Raw genomic sequence first — 21,160 nt, 5'->3', positions numbered from 1 at the left:
AAGGCTCTCATCCTTTAACATGGAACTCGATTGAGGAGAACCGTCTCCAAGTTGGTCCATGGAAATCTGCGACGAACCCCGAGCAGTCCGTGGCGGATTTCGTCTCAATTCCCCCTTCACTGAGCTTCCTCACTCAGATGAGGTTTTTGTGACCTGTTCCTCGCTAACGAAAATACCTCGACCTCGTGTAGCTCCGGGGAAGTCCAGCTCCTAGCTGGAGCTAGATGGAAGTTGGATTGCGAAGCGCGGCCTTTTACCACGCAGAAACTGCAGTCCTAAGTATTTTCCGCGGAATTTAGACATCGTCATCTGACTCTGACTCGATAGGGGTCTCGGCCGAATTCGTCCGACCGACAGAAGTACGCATCGGTATGGGACTCGAGCTTACGCGAAAGCACTGGAAGTCCAGTTTTTCGGATTCGCCTGGCAAGACGTCTCTCCATTGGGGTCGAACCTCATTTCTCTACCCCTCAAGCTACTTGCAGACTGATTCTCAGACCTCGAATTTTGCCCAAAACAAGGGGCCTAATGGACAACTACATAACCCGATTGAAGTTCGCACGATGAGCAGCGTCGAATCTGTGGTCTGTCCCGCGAAATCATCCGCGAGCCACGACTCATCACAAATTGCCCACCGCAATGGTTTCCGAATACTGAATCACAGCGACCTTCTGATCACAGGGGCATCTCGTCGCTGACCCCTGCCAGGGACGGCTTCCTTTTTCCCGCGGAAGTATTTTAGGGCTTGTCCTTCGTTTCCAGGAACCATTCCATCGAACTAGTATAGTGCGCGGCTTCCTCAAGCATGTCCGTCCTAGCCTGACACTTCTATCGGGCAGCCGGAAAGCCCTCATGCTTCCTTCCGATCCGGATTCGTGTGCGTGTCGCCCCGCACGGCGCCAGCATGGGTGATGTATATATGAATGAGTTGTCTCGTCGCCGCGAGTACAAACCCGGTGAGAAAGAGGACGAGAACTCCAGAGCGTAAGAAGGTTGGTTGGGTATACACCGCGGACCGTGATCGCTGTCTTCGACTACATTCTCTGGGCCGCTTCCTCCTGTTGAGCTGAGCGGGCGAGTGTTCATTCTGGCCTCAGGTCTGACTTGAGGGAAGTCCGCATTGTATAGCTACCCCATCCCGCCTCCTCTGCTCTTGTTCTGCTTGCCATCTCTGTATAGCTCGTCTCTCCCTCGCAAATAACCTCACGAGGGACGATCAAAGCCTCGCCTGATGTGAAGTGCGCACTCGCAGATTGTGAGCGGGATCTCAAAGATCATCACCAGTTTTGCGATTTAAGAGGACTCCTATCCTTTCGTCCGTTACTAGGAGTTTTCCAGAAACTGTCCGCTTCTCGGAATCCCCACGAGCATCGGCCAAGGATGGAATCAGAGTCCGCGCGAACACTCTCATTCTTCGGGGAAAACAAGTGCTCTCATACCGCGACCCCAGTCATCGCATATGCTGACGATACAATCTTCTCTTGGAGGCTCCGAGCTTCCAAAGTGATCTTATTCTCACCTCATTACAACTCGACATCCTCCTCAGGAATCAGTTCGCTCCCTATGTTTAATAAAATCATCTTTATTGAAAGGAATTCGAAAGAAAAAACGAATCTGTGATGGATGAAACATAGGGGGTTCGAACCAGAGAAATCCTGGAGTCTTCAGTGCGATAACGACCTGCGCAACGCCTTCATTAACAGTCTAATTCATTCAAACAGATCTCTTTCTGGCAGTGTACGAACGAACGAAGGAGCTGTAGAGTTCACGAGTGACGACACTTGGTAGGTCTTGGTAGACACTGGTTGGCGCCGTCACGGTAGCCGACACCGTTTATTCCAGCAATGCGTTCATCGATACCTAATGTTCCGGGCTACCTGACCCTGCCCCACAAATATATGCCCCCAGAGCACAAATCCCACAATCCCACAAATATATGCCCCCAGAGCATATATTTGTGCCCCTGATCAGTTTCCCTCTGAAATGAGAACTTATTCCGGGGAGCCGATTTCCTGCGGCGACGACGAGAGTCCAGAAGAATTCGCCAAGAGGAAAGAATGAGTCAGATCGCGTCCTATGCCTCTCAGTTTCAAGGAGAATCCGGAGGAGGACTTCCGAACATTTCGCGAGACTCGACGAATTTCGGATCGCGAAACGAACTTTTTGAGTCGATCAGGGTCTTGTTTTTGACAGGTCGAAGCCGCACTCTATGCTCTGAGGGACAAACATCAGCGCCGTCCTGGAAACCTCTTATTGGCACTTATGGAAAGATTGGGTTACCCGCCATTCTATAATCCTCCGAAATCTGAGAAGAAGTCTTGAAGATCGGAAGCACGTTGTGTACGGGAACAGCTCGCAAATATCTCGCAGATGACGGACCCGGGTCTCAATCGGTGAACTCGGTCGGTGGAGACGAGGATTGCTGTCAATCTTTGTCCGATACACTTGAACTCGCTGTCCCGCGAGATTTTCCGGACTCGAGGCCGGTTAGTCGCCCAGAAACCCAAACTCTGAAAAGAACGATATCGTCTCAATATAGTGTTCAATGTCGTTATCAATAAAAATCATTGTCTAGCCTCGTTCATCAAATCGGATTTCTTGTATGTACAGTCTACCACGGCTCAACTTTCGGAGTTGAGTACCAGAACAAAGCACAATGAGTACTTCAGCTTAGAATTATGGAGAAACCCACAAATTCTTGATGATTTCTGTACAAGCCGGGTCCCTGACTCCATAAGTGGAGAGCATCTGCGAGTTTTGAAATCTCGAAAAGGTCCACTATCGGACACTTGAGCACAGTGGAACCTAACGGGTCCATTGCCTCGGCCCACGTCAAGCTCGTGGTCTGGCCGGCGCCATCGTGTCTTGTCCCACATATGGGTTGGTACATTTCAAGAGTATTAAGCCTGGTAAGGCATGAGCCCCGTGGTAGAGAAGTGCGCCCTTTGCTTGATTGAGCGGACTTTAAGGAACATCCAAGAAATGGATCTCGATCGCTCCTCGAAGATCATAGACATCGTGGGTGACGCTCTCATTCCACATTGCATCCATCTCAAGGACGATGAGGAGCAGGTCGCCCGAAGATAGATGAGTTTTTCTCCCGAAAAGCGGAGCACTGAAGCCAAAACCGTGTTCAGTGGAGACGGGTCAAACGACTTCCGGATGAGATCATTCGCTAAGACTTAAGATTCCTGGCACGACTGTCTGCCTCAGAATCAGTCACCAAAACCCAGTCTCCAGAAGTCATCCTCGCCGGCTTTCTTCCAATTCGAGCTCCTCTCCATGGTAACGGTGAACTTGGAGGTGTCGCGACCGGAGTCACAGGGGATGATTCACCCGAACTCGCAGAAGGCGATTCTCGCGATGAGTGGATTCTCCACCACCGTTGTATGACGATCAAGAGCTCCAGACCGCTCCATTTCCTCCCCATCAGCCAACGGTGGGAGGACACCTTCCCTTGGACATAAAGTCTCTTTCTTGATCCTCACGTCATGCGACCGCATCAACTTGGCCGTCGAGGGAACCTCGACACGGTATCCATCTTTCTCATTCACGTATCCGACTATGTGACGGGCAAGAGACTTCGCATCAAACTTTCTCCGAGGCTTCTTAGGGATGTGAACGTAGCAGGCTGTTCCGAAAACTCGCAAGTGATCCAAGCCGTGCCCTTTTTGTCCGGACCACAGTTCAATCGGGAACTTCTCCCTCAAGAAAAACAGACGACGGAACCGACTCATAACATCTTTCTTCCCGAACCCGAACGGGCCCATACCGAAACTCTGGAAACTCGATCATTCAATGGCCGAAAGCATGACGCCCGAAAGACAGTCCTCCGTATCGAGATTCGCCTCGGTACGGCGGAAAATCCCGATCGCAAGAATTCGCTAATACTGGTGATGAGCATATGCCTAACGGGAGCAGGAGAACAGTGAAAGAAAGTATAATCACAGGTTTTACTCGGGCGATTCTCCACATCATTGATTTTCACCATTACTCGAACGAGGTTTTCGTCTCTCCCCCATGACCAGAGATGGAATCGTTGTCGGTAGGCTCCCCACCGAAGCGAAACGAATACCCTAGATCGGGAGCTGACAAGCATCGAATGGACCAGACAGTTTCCAAATTCCACCATCGCGCTTACCCGCACGTCACAATTTACAATCGAGCGTTCACAGAGGAAGATGACACGCAGCGCGCTCAATGTATTGCATCAGCGAGATGCGCTGCTCTTCAAACTCTTCAACGAGCTTCACGGAGGCTTGATTCTTATTCCTGTATGCCTTCCGTGAGGCGGGGGGACTTCGTCCCATCCTCAAGAGAAACATATCCGTTTCGAATTTTCGCTGCTGTTCCTTGAGGTGCACGACAACGTCATAAATGTTTCCGTGAGCTCTTTCGATGGTTTTATTGAGAGCGTTATGCCATCCTTCCACGTGATTAGTTGTTCGAGCTCGGAAGTCGTCGAAGTGATTCCAGAGAGAACGCGGGACGTTCCACCATCCTCTAGCCATGTCTGAATGAAATATAACTTGAAATTCTCGAGAAGTGGGCAGGCAGGATGGTCTAAGCTCGGTGAGTCTTCATTGATACGGAGCCAAGCTTCATCGATAAACTCCGATGTGACGAAAGCTAGCGCTCTTATCGACCGCGCTGTGCGTTTCACTCCAGGCTCTGAATAAAATGCTTGAAGACCGATTTCCTGTATCTACCTCCGCACGCATCGCCCGAAGTGGAAATTACACCCTCTAAGTACCGCGGTTGGTGAAACTTCCTGTATTGCTCTCGAAGTCGAAACTTCGAAGTCCAACTGGAAAGTGCCCGGGCTGAATGACGAGCCGATGGAAGCTGCCAAAGATTTCAGAAGATTGAACATGCGATGTATGTCGTTCTACGTTTATCTGAGAGGAGAAAGTATATGAACGGCATCATTGGACCTTTGAAGAAGGCATGAATCGTGTAAAGTTGTGAGAAAAGCCTTGGGACCACCCAAAATATTCCATCCATATGAACGATGGGAGATGGGAGCCTCACAAAGTGTCGCCACCATCTCATTGGTCGAGAAACCGAGAATTCGATCTGTAGTTTCATCGTCGATAACCAGGAAACGCCGTCCATCATGGGTTTCGGTTTAGAGTCTTCTGGGACGATATCGGCCCTCGAGGACGGTAGGGGATGTCTTTTTGCGGCGCGAGCACTGACAAGTGAACCTTCACTTTTGGTGAATCGCAAAGCTGATCCAAACTGAGTCCATCGGATTCCTCGTCAACAATTAGGAAGAAAAACGGAGTCTCCCGTGCTGACTGCCACAGGAGCCGGGGCGGCAAACAGGAGATTTCAATTTCAATATGGTATTTAACGGGACAAGTTTCTCAATTCGAGCCGATGACATCCTAGAAGAGATTTTCCTCGTGCATGTTGATCACGCGTGCTGGAAAAGCATAGGGAGACCCACAAATAAAGATAATAGCCGATCCATCGCCTTTTTATCTTCGATGATGACATTGGGTTGCTGGGTACTGGGTACCAAGCTTCCTTCCAAGATACATAGACAGCCCCTGCCCTCCCCTGTTCCTTTCATGAGTCGTGATCATCGAGGATTAACCCGAAGTGAAATGATGAAGTGATCGACGAACATCGTTACTCGAGGCTCTTCGTATGCTTTTGCAGCTCGTGGAATAATCATGCATGCGAAAGATCTCTTCCAGGATGTTCTCGGGTCATATTGAGAAACTTGCCCCATATACCCCCATATTGAAGTCGAAGCTTTCTCCTGTTTGCCGCTCTGGCTCCTGTGGCCTTCCGTGACCCATTCCAGGCCATGAGAGCGGAGCAGCAGGCCTATCTGCCACTTCCAGTACGGCCAGTCATCGACGCCTTCAGCTTTTCGATCTGCGCCTTGAAATCCTTGTCAGTCATCATGAATCACGATTCTCGGATCATCAATGCTCAGTCAGAAACGTGCAGAACCCATAACCTGATGAAGAATGAGCAGTCTTCTTTTTATTGTAGGGAATTTAACAAGAAAACAGGGAATGCTCTAACAAGTAATCAGCAACTCTGGAGGGTGAGCTCTTTGAGGGCAACCCTTTGGAGCAGTCCGCCCGAGATCATCCTCGCGTTACCGCGCTGAACCTCTATCGCGATGCGCTGACGGATGAACGACATCGCACGTTTGTCTCCCCCCTGGCGACTACTGAGCAGTTCACAAAGACTTCTAGGATTCCTACAGAATACAAGCAAGGCACGTCCGCATCAGCTTCGAGCCAAACTCAGAGTATACTCGTTTGTAGTATAACTCAAATTATATTTGTTATTCTTCTTTGAACCCTATAAGCGAACTCTCAATAAGCGAGAGAATAAATTTTCGATTCTCATCCGAAGGATGCCCAACTATGTTGTCGTAGATATATCTCCTCCAATAGCTTGCGCCTAATGAGGCTCTCTTCGGAATCGGTTCACCTGAATCGGCAGGTTCCTTGCCATTCCTCAGTGAGGCCAGGTCTGGACGCCACTGGAGGAAGAGGCAAGAGAACTCCGAGCGGGACTACCATCGGCAGGGAAAGACGCAGATGCCTGGGAATATGAGAGAGTGCAGCGAACGGCATTCGGTCTTCAATGACTGATCGACTCTCAAAAGTATATTGAGCAGAAGTTCCAAACGTTTCAGAAGAATTCTGTCTCGATTCGTTCGTAGTAATCTAGCTATTACTGCAGTCATGCTTCGACCAAGTACTGGATCAGTTGAAGAAGCAGGTCACTGAAAGAGCAGGATTCAGTGACCACAAGACATGCGAGTGTGTATCTGTCTGTACACGCAGCAGGCGGATTCCGTCTCTTCCAGCGGTCCCATTGTGGCCTTGTCTGTTGCAAGCGATGCACGTCATAATGCTAGCGGAGATTCCCCGAAGTTGACTGTTGATCAATGGATCCCTGTTCCATGACGATCCCATCCCGCCTGTACCCTCGTGTCGTACGTACGGTCGACCTCAGCGCTCCGCAAGCCTCGGTTCCCGATGCTCTCCCCCAAAACTTGCGAAATTCATCCTCGAGTCCCACATGCCTTGTCTCCTCATCAAACTAGGCGCGGATATCACGCGAATTCCGACCTGGAAAACCGAAGATTTTTCGGCGATTCTGACGTCTGACCTGAGATTATCGATCTAGATCCTGACAGGATCGGCGACTAGATCCTGACCTGAGGGACGGTCAGAGCCCATGTTTTGGAAATTATCTCGGACCACCCTCGTTTCCCGTTTCGCAGGTTGTTCGTGAAAAAGAGCACCAGGGCAGACAACGGTTCGAGGGGGGGGGGGAGGAATGAACCGAGGCAAACTGAGTGAGGGGAAATCATTCTGGACTTCATACTCGGGCCATTTTTGCACTAATTGATTCGTCCTTGAGGCTTTTCCATCAAGAGAGATCGCATGACGGCCCGCTGAAGGCTCTCATCCTTTTACATGGAAGTCGATTGAGGAGAACCGTCTCCAAGTTGGTCCATGGAAATCTGCGGCGAGCCCCGAGCGGTCCTTGGCGGAACGAAAATACCTAGACCTCGTGAAGCTCCGGGGAAGTCCAGCTCCTAGCTGGTGCTAGGTGGGAGTTGGATTGCGAAGCGCGGCCTTTTACCACGCAGAAACTCCAGTCCTTAGTATTTTCCGCGGAATTTAGACATCGTCATCTGACTCTGACTCGATGGGGGACTCGGCCGGGTTTGCCCGACCGACAAAAGTACGCATCGGTATGGGACTCGAACTTCCGCGAAAGCACTGGAAGTCCAGTTATTCGGATTCGCCTGGCGAGACGTCTCTCCATTGGGGTCGAACCTCATTTCTCTACCCCTCAAGCTACTTGCAGGCTGATTCTCAGACCTCGAATTTTGTCCAAAACAAAGGGCCTAAGGGACAACTACATAACCCGAAGGAACTTCGCACGATGAGCAGCGTCGAATCTGTGGTCTGTTTCGCGAAACCATCCGCGAGTAACGACTCATCACAAATTGTCCACCGCAGGGGTTTCCGAATACTGAATCACAGCGACCTTCTGATCACAGGGGCATCTCGTCGCAGACCCCTGCCAGGAACGGCTTCCTTTTTCCCGCGGAAGTATTTTAGGGCTTGTCCTTCGTTTCCAGGAACCATTCCATCGAACTAGTATAGTGCGCGGCTTCCTCAAGCATGTCCGTCCTAGCCTGACACTTCTATCGGGCAGCCGGGAAAGCCCTCATGCTTCCTTCCGATCCGGATTCGTGTGCGTGTCGCCCCGCATGGGTGATGAATATATGAATGAGTTGTCTCGTCGCCGCGAGTACAAACCCGGTGAGAAAGAGAACTAAAACTCCAGAGCGTAAGAAGGTTGGGTGGGTATAGACCGCGGACCGTGATCGCTGTCTTTCTGCCCCTCCTTGGAGTTACTGTCTCTGGCCCACTTCCTAGCGTTGGGCTGAGCGGGCGAGTGTTCATTCTGGCCTCAGGTCTGACTTGAGGGAAGTCCGCATTGTATAGCTACCCTATCCCGCCTCCTCTGCTTTTGTTCTGCTTGCCATCTCTGTATACCTCTTCTCTCTCTCGCGAAAAACCTCACCAGGGACGATCGAAGATCCTCCTCAGAAACTAGTTCGCTCCCTATGTATAATAAAATCATCTTTATTGAAAAGAATGCGAAACAGTTCTTCTTCCATGGGCAGTTTTCCGATGAACAGTAAATATTCTGTCAATTGACACTTTACATAGCTACCGCTGTTGTGACGTCCCTTAGCAGTCCGACGACATCCTTCATGATTTTGTACTCCACAATGTACACAAGATCAGCATCATTGCGAGTGCTGCGTTGAACCGCGCTGAGGAGGCCGAATTGCACCAATGCCAGAACTCACAAAAGCAGTAGTCCACTCTATCGTAATAGTCTCTGGAAAAAAGAGAGAGGGATCCTTGAGCCCTGCTTCGATAGCATCACCCTGAATAATTCATCGATCAGCTCTTGCAAGTCAAGAGTTACAAGGGAACGCTCTGGGTCGGGTGTCTAGGTCGGATTCGGGTCAAGAATTCGTGGACCAGCTCCTCACATCTTTCGATGTGATTCCGGCTTGGCCATAGACCGTGAAATCAGAGAATCCGTGGAGAGGCGATGTGAGTTCGCGGATGGATCGATTTATCCGTCCAGAAGCTTCTCTGGGTCCCCTGCCCCCACATCCCGATTAGCATCGAGTCTCGTTGGGATATCGGATCAGAGGCATCGCAAGAACGAGACAAGAAGCGACGGATCGTCGCAATGATTCTCGTAAGCTATTCGACCTTGGGGAGGGGTGTACGGGTACGTATATTCGAGTCGCATAGACTAGATAGGACACCTAGGCACCGCACGTCACATGCCCCTGCCTTTTTTATAGCTCTCAGAAGCCTACGCCGTAAAGGCGTTTCGCTGTGTGTTACTCCCGCTTGCTGCTTTCTCACCGATGCGAACAAGTGAGATTACTTCCCCCGCTGCGTTCCGCGGAGGTCTGACACCACTGGAATCGGTAACGAAAAAAAAGACAACGGGCTCACCTCCTTAATTCCCATTCCTTGATGTTGTTCTCGACGTAGACCGCTAGCTTAGGGGCTTCGGCGGCTGGTCGGCATCCTTCGTATGTATCAGCCGGGATGTCGTGACGGAACGCCTCCAAATTAGAGAGACAATCGCGGGTATAAAGGACCTCATCTGCGAAAAGAGATGCTTCAGTCTCGGCATTTCGTCCAAGCATGAAGAATTCTCTCAGACTTATGATTGACGGGGAACCGAGCTCCATTATCGTTACTAAATGCGATGCGCATCGGAGAAGGCAATGCCGCAAACAAAAAATATGCATAGCATTCAATACGAGCACAAAAGATTCCCTCTGCTTAGAATAAAACACAAGTCTCAGAGAACATCGGAGTGTCTTCCGTTATGAGTCGATTCGCCTTGCGCGACGACAATCAGAAGAATTTCGTCGAGAATAGCTCCGGAGGAACATCGTCTTTACAAGTTGACTCAGGAACGGCATAGCGGGGCGTTAATTTGGTGTGGGATCGCTCGGAAAAGCTGAGCCCTCGGGGGATTCCCGGCATGCTACCATCCGAGTTCAGACGCCGGAAAGATCCAAGGATATATTCTCGTATTCCCTGGCAATTTCGACCGGATACGTTTGTGCGGGAAACTTTCATCGGAATAGGATGGCAGCCTCTAGTCTCGACCGGAAATTCTTTCTGTGACCTTTCGGAATATTCTATTTTTACGCTCAGATTCGCCGAAGGAGCATTGGGAACTCATTTTGCTTGCGATCGAGCACATTACGTGCCTGACGTGTGACCTAGAAATTCGATGAGCTTCGGTCTAGTGAGATCAGTGACCTGAGCTCGTTTGAGGAAAACATTAGGACAATCTCGTCCGAGGTCTACCGCCGGTCTCTCGAAACGAGAATAAGTAGCACGCACCTCCTTTTCTTTCGACGATTTTGACACATTTGTCATCCTCTCTCGGACAAGTTATTGCATGATGATAGTACCAGTTGACTCCTTCGCGACAGCCGGGCTGGGTGCTGACACAAGAATAGCACCAAATTTCCGCTGCAACATAATTCAATTCGCTCGTCGTTATTTCTCGGGATGACATTTACGGTGCTGTGGGCGTTCAGGGGCAAGTCAGGAAATAGCACGTTGAACAATCCGCCTCACGTCAAGACGTAAATCGAAAGATATTTAATGGAGGGCGTTCTTCGCACTTCTCATTGAGCGAAGAGATCCGCAGCTGCTCCTCGCTCGGTATTCAGCGAGAATATCGCTTATCTGAGACATCCAATACCTATCACGAAAGTTGAGAGTTCTAATAGGAATGCCCTGAGGGCCCTAAATTTCGACGCAGAGTGCACTACTTCAGAGACTATTCGTAAGACTCTTAGCGAGATTTTCGTGGAGAATCCGGAGGATTTCAAATGATGATCGAAGAGAGACATTCCGGCTCAATATTCAAGACAAGGCAACGATGTGACGAGGACGGGAGTCAATTTCAATTTTGAGAATTTGGCGGCATGGATATCTCCAGAACTCGGAAGTCTTACCTGAGGCGAGCGGGACTAACGTCAACAGAAACGTCAGAATCATGTTTTTCGTCCCTCCGTACTCCTTCCAGAGCCGTGAGCTCGGGAACTGATTCCGAGAATACTATCGGGTTCTCAGAATCAAGCCTGTAAACGAAGGCTCACTACGATCAACGAAAAACTTTTGCGTTGGATTTCTGTCAGATGATGAATACTTCGCTCATGAATCAGCCGCTATTCGGGATCCAGAGCAGCCCATGAATTACTGGCCTGGTACGAAGCGACTCCGACCGAAGTCTTTCGAGGTTCAGGCATCAATGGCTCGAGAACTCACCGAATGTGTCACAACGTTCGATCAGCTGCATTCATTCACGGATCACAGGTAGCAGGAGAGTTGCACTGGTTCGGCGTTCAAAAGGCATCAACCGTGTGCGAACCGCATCCCCGTGAGGCCCGTCGTCGCTGTCCGTTTTGAGAAAGGAGGAATTCGTCGCCAAAAATGCGCGCGCACCGAAGCACAAGATTTCTTTCAGTCAAGACGTGTTGTGCTGAAATCAGTATGCAGTAAATCAGATCTGTTTACACAGTTTCCAATGCTTGTCTCGCATGATTCTGAGGTCGGAGTCTCATCGATTCATCAAACAGATGAGGGTTCGTTTGCGAAACGATGGAAAGGAGCGTAGATCCGATCTGGGTTCGATGTTCGAGTGCGCAGTCATAAAGCACGGTTTCGAGCCGCACGCTCGGAGGCCCGAGTCGCGCAAAGTTGCTCTCGAGTCGGGAAATTGTTCACGCCTGGATCTCACGGTAACGAGCCTCCGTTCCAAAAAAAAGATGCGGAAGTTTGAATCTGTCAGTTTTCAAATCGGGAGATCCCGAACGTCCGCAATGATCTCCCACATTGCGAGAACATTGCGATCGCTTTATTATTCAGAAACTCTCAGCGGCTTACCTTGAGCAAGTACAATGTGAAGGTGTTTTTATGTTCGAACTAGAATACTAGGACTATAATTTTCCAGTCCGAAAGCACGCCGCGACTCGTCGCACAGACACAAAGCGATCTTAGACTGTTTTCTGCCGAGCGCTGAAGTTGCCATGACAGCCGGTAGCCAACAAAACCGTCGACCGCTCCACGGGTATGAGTCGGGACCGGATGTCGCGGCCCAAAGGCAGTGACGCTCTGACATAGAATCTTCGGTTTTTCGGTCGGGAAGCCTAGGTTTGACACAATTTCGACAATGCGCCGAGTTTGAACGAGAGCAGCGACCCTGCGTGAACGCAAGGAGACCTTCTCGTCGGTCGCCTTCGGGAAGCATGTCGCGGCCGGGATTGTCGAAACTAAAGGCTAGCTGTCTGGAGCAGGAATCTGGAGTGCCTGAATTGATAATAATTCATTCTTGCCGAGCACATATAGAATATTTTCCGGGTACCATCGATTACCTCCATTCCATACAGCTCTGGAGGACTTCAAGTATTTCCTGAAGCGGTATTGTAGTGAGCTAGCATTCTCAGCTGCAATGGCGTGAGGACGCGGTGTTTCCCTGACTCGACTCTAGATCCTCCGTTCTCCGACGCCCTGAGCAACACTCCCATGTCCTAGAAGAGCTCTCTCAATGTACGCGGGAACACCTCGATACCACCGAGACGACCTCGGTAAACTCATCCAGAGAAATTTCACGAGCCTGACGAGAGGCGTCTTCATTTTATAATGCCCATTCTACAAACAGAGGCGGATGTACTCCCATCTCTTCGTCTTGTTAGTGCGATCGTCCAGGACGCAAAGTCTAGGTCCGCGAGATATTCGCAATGACGCATACCGCCGATCAGACCCTCCATTCTGGGGAAGGGTAGCGATTCAGGAATATCTATGCATTTACTTTAATCACTTTCGAAAATTCATGCGAAGACGAGCCTGCTGGCCGTCTCCGAAGGCGAGGGATCGAATTTCGAAAGCTCCTTCAAAAGCGACTCCACGTCTTTGACGTCGTCTCGATCCAAGCATCCCTGGATATTCGGGGGTAATCCGAAGACGATCTGATGAATTCTGGACTCGGTAGTCATATTCCGCTCAACTTCCAGCAGAAGTCGCAATTTTTCTCCGCGTACTCCGTATAGGACACTCTTGCATATTTGAAGCCCAGAGCATATGTGATGCGTGACCAGCCTCGCTCACCGAAAACTCTGAGAAATGAGGCCTTCCAAGCCTCAAAATCGTCTTCTCCGTATTGCGTCGTGCAAACTCTATACCAATCGTCTGAGACATTCTGCACGAAATACCGCAGAGCCCGAACTTCACGCTTTTGAGATGTGATCTCGAACCGAATACATTCCTCCTCGAAATCCTTCAGCCAATCCTCGGCTCTCTTGGAGTCCTTATCGAATTCGCCTAATGAAGAATTTTTCTCGATTTTCGAGGGAGTGGATGACGAAGATGTCGTCTCCTCTAAGATATGGTCTTTGAAAATGGAGTTTTCATCCTCATCCCAGTAAGTTTCTAGGATTTTTGCCGTTGTGCCGGTGTTCACTGTGCGGTAGTGACCTTTCTTGGTCATACTTTTCACAGCATGCTGGATGGATTTCTGTCCCATCATTTCCGTGTGTAAGTCCAATGGTTGTAGGTCTTCGGGAAAACTGTAGCACTTCTCATCTCCGACGATCTAAACGCTTTCCACGCAGTCCTTCACTTCATCTCGATGTATCTTCCTCACAACAAGGAGTTGAATCTTCATAGCCTTAGCCATCATTTCAGCATAGAGTCCAGATGTAAATCGCCTTCTGATTCGATGGATTCACGACGATCGATTTCCGCCTCTAAAGGAATCCATCCGATTACTTTCGGTTCCATCTCGGTATTCAATCTGGATCGGACAGATGCGCCAAAATACTCAGAAATTGAAAATACGTGAATTGATTTCCAAGTCGTCTTTCCAATGGTCTCCACTACGCGGGGCCAGAAGCGATCCCATGATCCGATCCCAGCGAGGAGTTATGGGCGAGGGATAATGAGAGGGAACCGAAATTTGACATTTCGATCCTGGGATCGTTCCAGTCTATTCCTCGGTCTATTGTAGTCGTCCATGGATCATGAGTAGGGCTGGGAAGTTGGCGCGATCGCGCCAAAAGCCGTGAATTTTCACGGTATTTTCAAGCGATTTCTTCATAGGAAGTCAATCGGGGTTAGAATTGCCGTGAATTTTCGAGAAGAACGCCATGAATGATTCCTAGTTTTAATCATGAGTATCGCCCGATAGCAAGTCCTCAGAGATAGGCGTTGCCCCCCTGATCTAGGAGTCACGATAGGGAGCGATCGATGTTCACGGAACATTCGCGGTCCGCCGACATGGAATTTCGTAAGATTTGTTGAGATGGTCATTGGTCGTCGGAGTGGACTGACAGAGTCGAGAGGTAGGTACGGGGTACGGGGACCGACGTTCGAGGGAGCTCGCAAACTGTCATGTCATTCCCCCGAATTCTTCTCAATTAGGTGGGTTTCCTCCAGGCGATTGAATTCCATCGTCCATAGAATTTCGGAACCCCCCTCGCAAGACTCGGGATCCCCATGTAGCGAAGAATCTGGCCTGTGTCTCGGTCTTAAAATTTTTGATCGGTGAAGAGTGGAACGTTTCCGACTCCAAGTCCCAATATGACAGCTGCTGTCACGAGCGAGGGTGCCAGCTCGAGGATCGCGTCTATTCTCGCAACAAAACCTCATCAATAACACCACCGGGTCCCATAAAATCTCCGAAGTCGACGCCGAGAAGCGAATTTCCAGGGATCGCTCGATCCAGAGTCATCCGCGTATCTCGACTGTCATCTTCCATCGCCCGACCGAGTCCTGCATCGCATCGGTCGACTTAAAGGCCTCCGAGTGAGCGAATTCATCCCCGCAGTTTCGCGCGGCTCTCTCTTGCAGTCGTACGATGATCGTGTGGCGCTTCTATTCCGGAACAGCTGATTTACCGAAACACACCACCGAGGAGGGAGACTGGTCCGACCTCTGAATTTTTGGTGCCATTTTCCAATTCAAGGTTACCAGATGTCCCTTCTGAGTCTCCGAAGAGCCCTCTCGCCGGCTCGAATATCTCGTAGGAGTTTAGCCTCCGAGTCTACGTGGGAACCGCATGCGAGCGCGCTGAACTGTAAGTTTCTCGCGGAATCCACGCATAGAAAAGGACACCAACCGAAATTAGACGTGGATACAAGGCAAATGCCCCGGAAAGAATAGGTATTCGGCTGACGCGTAGGTCTGCCACTGGTATTCGGTTGTCCTAGCGGGAACGGTAAACGAGTCTCCCAATCGGATTTTCGCAAGGGACATTTGTCTCGCATCCCTCTTAGCGGACTCGGATCGAACGAATTTGACCCTTTACATGTGGAACGTCACTGAGGTCAGCAGCTCATCGCAAGTCTCGAGTTGTCAAGTTTCCCCCGAATCTCCTTCGGTACTTGTGGAATCATGCCCTTGATCATAAACCGGAACTTCTATCCGTGGTAGACGATGGTCTATGGTGGTATGAGAATCAGCTGCCGAGCCGGATCAATTCCCAGGTCACACTCGTCGGGAGAATAAAGTTTCGAAAACGCAGGGCGAAGCGGATATATCGAGTTTCTAATTGCTCTGCCGCTAGACCCTTACGCGCGAGACCCACTCGACCACACCACAGTCTAGCGATGAGGGTGTCAAGAGACCAGCGAAAAAGCTGTCCGGTACTGTGAGTACGATCACGAGTCTATTTGTACGATAGAAGCTCGCTTGCGGAGGTATTTCATCTGCGAGCGACGAAGCGCGGTCTGGGAGGCCCCGACCGACTTACCGTGGAGCACTATAGGTGGCCTGCCGGCCAAGATACGGCTCGGAATGATCATCGGAGTCGGCCAGTTTGGCTTGAGAGATACTCAATTTTCTCTGGAATCGTCTCAGAGTAATATGATTTTCGGGACGAGGAGCTTCCGAGTCCGATCCTGCAATTTTCTTCAAAGTAACGCCAGCTTCCGCTAGTGGCTAAGCACGTACAGAACCGGGGAAGTAAGCTGTTCGAATCATTTCAACCGGAATAATACTCTCGAGGATTTGTCTCCAAGTCCGTGTGCAGGTGGCCTGAAGAGCAGACCCGTCTGGACGCAATTTTCGCAAGATAGCTGCGATGAATGTCTCCCCAGGGCAACGTCATCCTCTTCTCTCAAAATCATATTTAGGTACATGGCCGAATTCGCGAGAGATTCAGAATTGTGTTTCCGTGAGGCACTCTGGTCTGATCCGAAACTTCGCCGTTTCCCTACAATTTATCTCCCGACCCGCCAAAATCTCCCCCATGGAAACTCTCTGATTGGGTTACGAACTCGGTCGCGAATTCACAAGAAGACTCCCTTCCGCAGTTGGTGATGATCAGCATCTCGTTCGGGATGCGCAGGTTCCATCGTCCGCACAAGTTATCATATGCGGTGGCGGCGTCGTTGGGTGTTCCGTCGCGTATCATCTTGCACACGATCATGGGATCACAGACGTTCTGCTGGTCGACCGCGGAAAGTGAGTTCGGCGTCGGACGCGATCAGCCGGGTAGCGGCTAACGGAGGGAGCTCTGCTCACCAGCAGGCCTCGATTTGCAGGATCGGCGGGGGTTCGACCCGCTTCGGAGCCAGTCTTCTGAGTCACATTAAGAACCGAACAATCGAAAGTCGGATGAGCAAGTATTCAATCGACCTGTACAAAGACCTCCAGGCCAGAGGACATCAGACTGGCTGGAAAAAGTGCGGATCCCTGCATCTCGCGAGGACCAGGGAAAGGTTAGACCAGGCGGCCCGAGAAAAGGCGAAACACTCTGTGATCGATTTTGTTCTCAGCTCGGACTGCTGACGTGACGAACGTCTCCAACGCGCCGCCGGTTGCAGGTTATTCGCCTTCAGACGTATGGCCTCGATCGCGCAGAGCATGGATATCGAGGTGAGCGTAATTTCGCCGCAAGAAGTTCAGAAGATGGCCCCGAATATCTCGACTGAGAGACTCGAGGGAGCTCTCTGGTGCCCTGTTGATGGCGTCGCCGATACCCATGCGCTCTGCAATATCTTGGCAGAGGAAGCCGAGAAAAAAGGAGTGAAAATCATCGAGGGGCTCTTCATCGACCGGATATTGAGGGACGATCGCAACAACAAAGTAGCCGGGATCGAATGCAATTTTGGTGAGAATTCTGGGGATGCAGCCGCGGCTCTAGTCAGAACTTTTGGATCTCTCGTGTAACTCTATATCAATTGGCAGGCAAAATCGACTGCGAATATTTTGTCAACGCAGCCGGATACTTCGGGCGATTAGTTGGGAAGCTCAGCCGGCCTCAGGTGCAAGTTCCACTATATCCTTGCGAGCACCAATTCCTGCACACTAAACCAGTACCCGGAATCAATCACGATATGCCTGTGATCCATGATTACGACGGAAATTTCTATATCCGGTCAGCGTCTGCTTCTCGATTCTCGTTTGATTGCAGAATTCGATTTTCTCCTGAGTCCTCCTCAGCTTTCGGTTGTTATTGCAACTCGCCAGTCGGTCCAAGACGAATTTCTCATCGAACAATGAATTCTGTTTTCCAGCGTCAAGGACGGGAAGTATGTCGCCGGAGGCTTCGAACCGATCTCGAAGCCCGTCGATTTCGAGAATCTGCCCGCGATAGGTAGGGGCTTGCTCCCCGCCGATTGGGATAATTTCTCTATTTTGCTCAATGAGATGTTATTCCGCATACCGGATCTCGTCAACGTCGAAGTTGAGAAACTATACAACAGTCCCGAAAGCTTCACACCAGATGGCCGGTGGCTTGTCGGCGAAGCATCAGAGGTGAGTTCTCTTCGGAGGATGACTTTGAATATGCGTCATCCCTAGGGAACAAATGAAAAAAAGAATGAGACCGACGTGAAAAATTGATGACTTTCTGACCCACAGATGAGGAACTACTTTATCGCTTCCGGTATGAAGTCGATCGGAATCGAGGCCGCTGGTGGTGTGGGAAAAGTTACCGCGAGCTGGATGATTGAGGGAGAGCCTGAACAAGACCTATGGGACATCGATGTCAAACGATTCATAGGTCTCCACAACAACAAGCAATTCCTGAAAGAGCGAGCGCGAGAAATACCCGGCCTGTGAGCTCTCTCGTTCCGATACTGAATCGATTTTGAATATTCCTTCGGTATATTTCCGGAAGGACGATGATCTAATCCTGAGTGTTGCAGATATTATAAAATGCCGCATCCCATATTGGAGTTCGAAACAGGTCGCCAGCTCAGGATGTCACCGATATATCCACGATTACGGGAGGCGGGAGCCATGTTCGGACAAACCATGGGCTACGAGAGACCAGGATTCTATGATCCTGAGTATCAGGGTGAGCTATGATCGTGAAATAATTATTATCTGCGATGATCTGGATGTAGGCTTCTGAATCGCCAGAATCTTCAACTCCGATGAGCCCACGCTTCCGGATCGAAGAGATGATCGAGAGCCTCATGAGTACGCTCCATTTTTTTCCAGAGAAATCCCGACAGGACGCTCGAGTTTCTCACACGAGAACTTTCTTCAAACCCAAATACTTTGATATTCTGCAGAGCGAATACGAAGCCACCAGAGAACGCTGTGCCCTGATCGATTATTCGTCCTTCACGAAATTGGAAATCAGCTCTCCTGGTACTTGAATCAATTTCTTTTTCTCGCTCATCGAGGCGGCCCCGATGCATCGTCTGGCTTATGAGATCGTTGATTCTTCGTGATCATCGGACGCCGCTCAATTTCTCCTCTCGCATTGATTTCAGATGATGAGGTTGTTCGTCTCCTGCAAGAACTTTGCTCAAACGACGTGGACATCCCTGTCGGTCACATAGTCAACACCGGCATGCAGAACGAAATGGGCGGCTATGAAAACGATTGCTCCCTCGTACGACTAGCTCATAACAAGTTCATGATAATCTGTCCCACGAGGCAACAACAGCGTGCCCAAACCTATCTCAGGCGGCATATCAAGCACGTGAGTCTCCGCTTCGATCCACAAATAATGGTGTCCGAAAGCTCGAGCGATCTTATAGCAATCTATATTTTTCATATTTCAGAAACCCATCTGGGTCACCGACATAACCTCATCTTATACCGCAATCTGTGTGATTGGTCCGAATTCTCGCGATTTGATGCAACAGCTCACCGGTCTGAAAATGGGCATCAAAGACTTCCCCTATTTCACTTACAAGGAAGTCGATGCTTGGATGGCGAACGGTGTCCGGATGCTTCATATGACGCATACGGGAGAGATGGGTTGGGTGATGTACATACCGAATGAGGTGAGTTGTCAGAGGAGACGGCATCTCATGGGGGCTCTATAATCATGATTCGAGAATTCAACCTACATATTTGTCCGTTGTTTCCACAGTACGCTCTCCACGTGTATGACCGTCTGGTGGACATCGGTAAAGACTATGGGCTACAACACGTCGGTTACATGGCCATGAAGACGTTGAGAATAGAAAAATTCTTCGGCTTCTGGGGTCAGGACTTCAACCCGACCACAACGCCCCTTGAATGCGGGCGCGCGTTCCGAGTCAAATTCGAGGTTCGTTACCAGGATGCGAGAAATTGATGACGGTTTTTCTTGTCCGACCGAAATTAAGCTCATCTGATATGCCAGCGCGAAATGCTCATCTCATCCTGAACGCTCATTCCACAGAAGGAGAACTTCATTGGCAAGGAAGCTTTGCTGAAACAGAAGGAGGAAGGGATCAAGAAACGTTTTGTTCAGCTGTTACTCAGAGAACTCGACGTTGAGACCGATCCGTGGCCATGGGGCGGTGAAGCAATATATCTGAACGATAGAGTGGTGGGCAGAGTCACCACCACTGCGTACGGTTTTACCCTCAACACGCACGTAAGCCACGCTCCCTCCGATTGACTTCTGAATATTTCAACAGTCTATCGTGTCGGCGGGATTTTCCCGTCTCGGCCCGTGGGCAGAGTTGATGGACCTATCATAACGTCGTGTGCGAATTGTAGGTTTGCTTGGGCTTCATCAAAGACCTTGATGAAGAAGGAGTTGAACGAGTGATCACCAATGATTACATCCTCAAGAACGAGTTCTACATTAATATCGCTGGAACGATGTACCCTGCGAAAGCCAATATCCATTCGCCCGCCCTCGCCTACAAGGGCATTTCGAAGGAACGGACTTACTTCGCGACTCAATAGATCCGGTTGATGATAATCAGCTGCAAGAAGACAATCGTTTACACGAGAAGCTCCTGGAGCGGCCCTGGAGAAGCACTCTAGTTTTGGATTCGACTATGAATTGGAGCTCTGGCAAGAACACTGAGAGATCAGGGGTCCAACGATTTCTCATGCCGCGAATCGAAGTCCTTCATCGTCACAACGATCCCGCGGAACACTCAGAGTAGTCCGAAATATGGAGGAGGCTAAGGATAGTCTCCGTGAGGGAAAAGGTGCAGCGACCTCAAGGAAGGAAGCCCGTTTTGACTTGGAGGAGGAGATCCACCGCCCCTCAATCGTCTCGTTCCTGAAAACGGTACTGTACAGCCGAGCGAATTCATTCAGAGTTTACCGAAGTGATTCCTCTGTATATACCATATCCCTGAGGGCAGCTGATCTAGCGCGGAGACGAGGATTATTGTTATTCTCCCTTGTCCGCGTCTTCTCCAGCTCTGGCTCTCCTCCGTAACCTATTGTTATCCAAGGAGAAATAAAAATATATAGGACTCGGGAATAAAGTCATTCGAGCAACACGATGGTTAAGCACAACTTTATGGCCTAGTAGAGATTGGCCTGCCTGTTTTTGTTTGGCCAGGAGTCGCAAAAAAGGCTCTCAGTGGATGTCGAATGTTTCCGTCGTCTAGATACACTTTTTAAATAGCGAAATGCTGCCAACCTCCCGCCGTGTGCATGTGAGGAGTGCTTTGAGAGGGTTGAATAAATTAATATCACGACTTTGAGAAGATAGAACAAGACGAGGATTATCTTCACTCAGCCACTTTATTTTCGTGAATAATATCGAAACTCGACTGAAATTGCACTATTTGTTTATTTTTGGCACGACACCTCTCGCTCCGTCCGCGAGAGAATCTTGAAGATCA

At 50.0% G+C, this 21,160-nt stretch overlaps 2 protein-coding genes across 2 annotated transcripts; one reads left to right on the top strand and one right to left on the bottom strand.

Moving 5' to 3' along the window:
* Positions 1-8,659: 8,659 nt before the first annotated feature.
* On the bottom strand, positions 8,660-11,117 carry crim (QVR superfamily protein crim). Its single transcript, XM_003747303.1, has 4 exons — positions 11,075-11,117; positions 10,452-10,583; positions 9,543-9,696; positions 8,660-8,904 (listed from the first exon to the last, which is right to left on the bottom strand). The coding sequence occupies exons 1-4, from the start codon at positions 11,115-11,117 to the stop codon at positions 8,772-8,774; spliced, it is 462 nt and encodes a 153-aa protein (XP_003747351.1). The 3' UTR covers positions 8,660-8,771.
* Positions 11,118-14,992: 3,875 nt separating this feature from the next.
* On the top strand, positions 14,993-20,267 carry LOC100902514 (pyruvate dehydrogenase phosphatase regulatory subunit, mitochondrial). Its single transcript, XM_029112570.1, has 14 exons — positions 14,993-15,192; positions 16,430-16,580; positions 16,661-16,837; positions 16,943-17,229; positions 17,307-17,496; positions 17,636-17,876; positions 17,982-18,178; positions 18,269-18,420; positions 18,567-18,719; positions 18,845-19,056; positions 19,139-19,363; positions 19,453-19,632; positions 19,747-19,944; positions 20,070-20,267. Exons 1-14 carry the CDS (start codon positions 15,090-15,092, stop codon positions 20,259-20,261), a joined length of 2,658 nt encoding a protein of 885 aa, XP_028968403.1. The 5' UTR covers positions 14,993-15,089; the 3' UTR covers positions 20,262-20,267.
* The last annotated feature ends 893 nt before the right edge of the window (positions 20,268-21,160 follow it).

This window comes from Galendromus occidentalis, unplaced genomic scaffold (assembly GCF_000255335.2).
Source record: "Galendromus occidentalis unplaced genomic scaffold, Mocc_1.1 scf7180000077515, whole genome shotgun sequence".
NCBI classification, from domain to species: Eukaryota; Metazoa; Arthropoda; class Arachnida; order Mesostigmata; family Phytoseiidae; genus Galendromus; species Galendromus occidentalis.
The sequence above is the reverse complement of the archived record's forward strand: the minus strand, read 5'-3'. Positions and strand labels throughout refer to the sequence as shown.

Coding starts and splice junctions, on each gene's coding strand:
- LOC100902514 (XM_029112570.1), top strand. CDS start 15,090: ATGTCCCTTCTGAGTCTCCGAAGAGCCCTCTCGCCGGCTCGAATATCT. Junction 15,193..16,429: donor GCATGCGAGCGCGCTGAACT/GTAAGTTTCTCG, acceptor TCCCTTCCGCAG/TTGGTGATGATCAGCATCTC. Junction 17,877..17,981: donor TTGTCGGCGAAGCATCAGAG/GTGAGTTCTCTT, acceptor TCTGACCCACAG/ATGAGGAACTACTTTATCGC.
- crim (XM_003747303.1), bottom strand. CDS start 11,117: ATGATTCTGACGTTTCTGTTGACGTTAGTCCCGCTCGCCTCAG. Junction 10,584..11,074: donor GTTAGTCCCGCTCGCCTCAG/GTAAGACTTCCG, acceptor ATTATGTTGCAG/CGGAAATTTGGTGCTATTCT. Junction 9,697..10,451: donor AATCGTCGAAAGAAAAGGAG/GTGCGTGCTACT, acceptor CTCTTTTCGCAG/ATGAGGTCCTTTATACCCGC.